Source organism: Apodemus sylvaticus, chromosome 1 (assembly GCF_947179515.1).
Source record: "Apodemus sylvaticus chromosome 1, mApoSyl1.1, whole genome shotgun sequence".
NCBI lineage: Eukaryota > Metazoa > Chordata > Mammalia > Rodentia > Muridae > Apodemus > Apodemus sylvaticus.
In genome coordinates, this window is record NC_067472.1 from 50,117,050 (window position 1) to 50,119,548 (window position 2,499).

At 38.2% G+C, this 2,499-nt stretch overlaps 1 protein-coding gene across 1 annotated transcript; it reads left to right on the forward strand.

Annotated features, from left to right (window-relative positions):
* Positions 1 to 1,352: 1,352 nt before the first annotated feature.
* Positions 1,353 to 2,282, forward strand: LOC127689494 (olfactory receptor 5B2-like). Its single transcript, XM_052189206.1, has one exon. The coding sequence runs from the start codon at positions 1,353 to 1,355 to the stop codon at positions 2,280 to 2,282; it is 930 nt and encodes a 309-aa protein (XP_052045166.1).
* The last annotated feature ends 217 nt before the right edge of the window (positions 2,283 to 2,499 follow it).

The window sequence follows — 2,499 nt, forward strand, 5'->3', positions numbered from 1 at the left end:
AGAGAGGTGACATATCTAAAAAGTCATTAGTAGTTATTCACATGTGAGAGGAAAGGAAGTGTCAGATATTGGTGAAATAATGATGAAATATTACATGGTGGACAGAATTCTTCATACAAGTCATATTAAACAATTTATTAAATTGTTTGCATCACTACTAACAAATACATAAAAGATTGAAATTTTAAATTCTACTATGATCCCTTCAATATGACACATGTACAATTGTTTCATCCAAGTTAGCTCTTTTTTTTATTTTTTTATTCGACATATTTTTATTACATTTCAAATGATTTCCCCTTTTCTAGCCCCCCACTCCCCGAAAGTCCCATAAGCCCCCTTCTCTCCCCCTGTCCTCCCACCCACCCCTTCCCAATTCCCTGTTCTGCTTTTGCCGAATACTGCTTCACTGAGTCTTTCCAGAACAAGGGGCCACTCCTCCTTTCTTCTTGTACCTCATTTGCTGTGTGGATTATGTTTTGGGTATTCCAGTGTTCTAAGTTAATATCCACTGATTAGTGAGTGCATACCATGATTCACCTTTTGAGTCTGGGTTACCTCACTTAGTATGATGTTCTCTAGCTCCATCCATTTGCCTAAGAATTTCATGAATTCATTGTTTCTAATGGGTGAATAGTACTCCATTGTGCAGATGTACCACATTTTTTTGCATCCACTCTTCTGTTGAGGGATACCTGGGTTCTTTCCAGCATCTGCCAATTATAAATAGGGCTGCTATGAACATAGTAGAGCATGTATCCTTATTACATGGTGGGGAATCCTCTGGGTATATGCCCAGGAGTGGTATAGCAGGATCTGCTGGAAGTGAGGTGCCCAGTTTTCGGAGGAACCGCCAGACTGATTTCCAGAGTGGTTGTGCCAATTTGCAACCCCACCAGCAATGAAGGAGTGTTCCTCTTTCTCCACATCCTCTCCAACACCTGCTGTCTCCTGAATTTTTAATCTTAGCCATTCTGACTGGTGTAAGATGAAATCTCAGGGTTGTTTTGATTTGCAATTCCCTAATGACTAATGAAGTTGAGCATTTTTTAAGATGCTTCTCTGCCATTCGAAGTTCTTCAGGTGAGAATTCTTTGTTTAACTTTGTACCCCCATTTTTAATAGGGTTGTTTTCTAAAGCCCATGCTAGTTTCCTGAAAAGTAGAAATAAAAGTTGGCATAGCTAGTTAAGTGCGGAAAATCTGGGAAGAGTTAAGAGAAGGGGAAGGAATATGATCAAAATATATTGTATGAAAATGTATATAAAGAATAAAGTTTATATTTTTAAGTTCCAAAGAACATTCAAGCTATATTTTCCTTTTTATTAATATGGAGAATATAGGGATTATAAGATGACAGTAATGAGGAACAGGACAGAAGTAACAGAGTTCATTCTGCTGGGACTCACAAATGACCCAGACCTGCAGCTTCCACTCTTTATCATCTTCCTTCTCATCTACACCATCATCCTGGTGGGAAACCTAGGGATGATCCTGCTGATTGTCCTGGATTCTCGGCTCCACACCCCCATGTACATTTTCCTTGATAATCTTTCTCTGGTGGATTTCTGTTACTCTTCAGCTGTCACCCCCACAGTCATGACTGAGCTTCTTGGAGGAGACAAGATCATTTCTTACAATGATTGTGCTGCTCAGGTGTTCTTTTTTGCAGGCTTTGCTACTGTGGAGAATTATCTGTTGGCCTCCATGGCCTATGATCACTATGCAGCAGTGTGTAAGCCCCTACACTATACCACCATCATGACTACAAGTATGTATAGATGGCTTATCACTGGCTCATATATCATCAGTTTTATGAATGCCTCCATTCATATTGCAGACATATTCACTCTCTCCTTCTGCAAGTCCAATGTGATTCATCATTTTTTCTGTGATATTCCTGCAATCATGGCTATCACTTGTTTTGATAATCAAGTTAGAGAACTTGTTCTTCTTTACATTGAGAGTTTAAATATGTTTTTTGCTCTATTCGTTATATGTACATCTTACTTTTTAATTTTTGTCTCCATCATAAAGATGCACTCAACTTCAGGACATCACAAGGCTATATCCACCTGTGCTTCCCACTTCACTACAGTCTCCATTTGCTACGGAACTGTCTTTTTTATGTATTTACAGCCCAGCTCCAGTCATTCCATGGACACAGACAAACTTACATCTGTATTCTACACCATGGTCATTCCCATGCTGAATCCTCTAGTCTACAGCTTGAGGAACAAGGAGGTCAAGAAAGCATTTATAAAGTTGATACAACATAATTAAGGTTTAGGAACGCATTCATTTGCTTTTTAAAAAAGCAATAAAATGGGTTTTAAATTAACTTTGTATGGTGCAATTTGTAACTTCATTCTTCTCAGATTTCCTCCCTGTGATGAATTAGAGTTGACATCTACAACAAATTGAAGTAGATAAAATGATGTCTTTACTGCTTCAAACCTCTTGCAAAATAATTTATACAGAAGTATATACTTGGATGATA

Bases quoted from the DNA above. Each gene is read 5' to 3' on its own strand.
- LOC127689494 (XM_052189206.1), top strand. From the start codon at position 1,353: ATGACAGTAATGAGGAACAGGACAGAAGTAACAGAGTTCATTCTGCTG.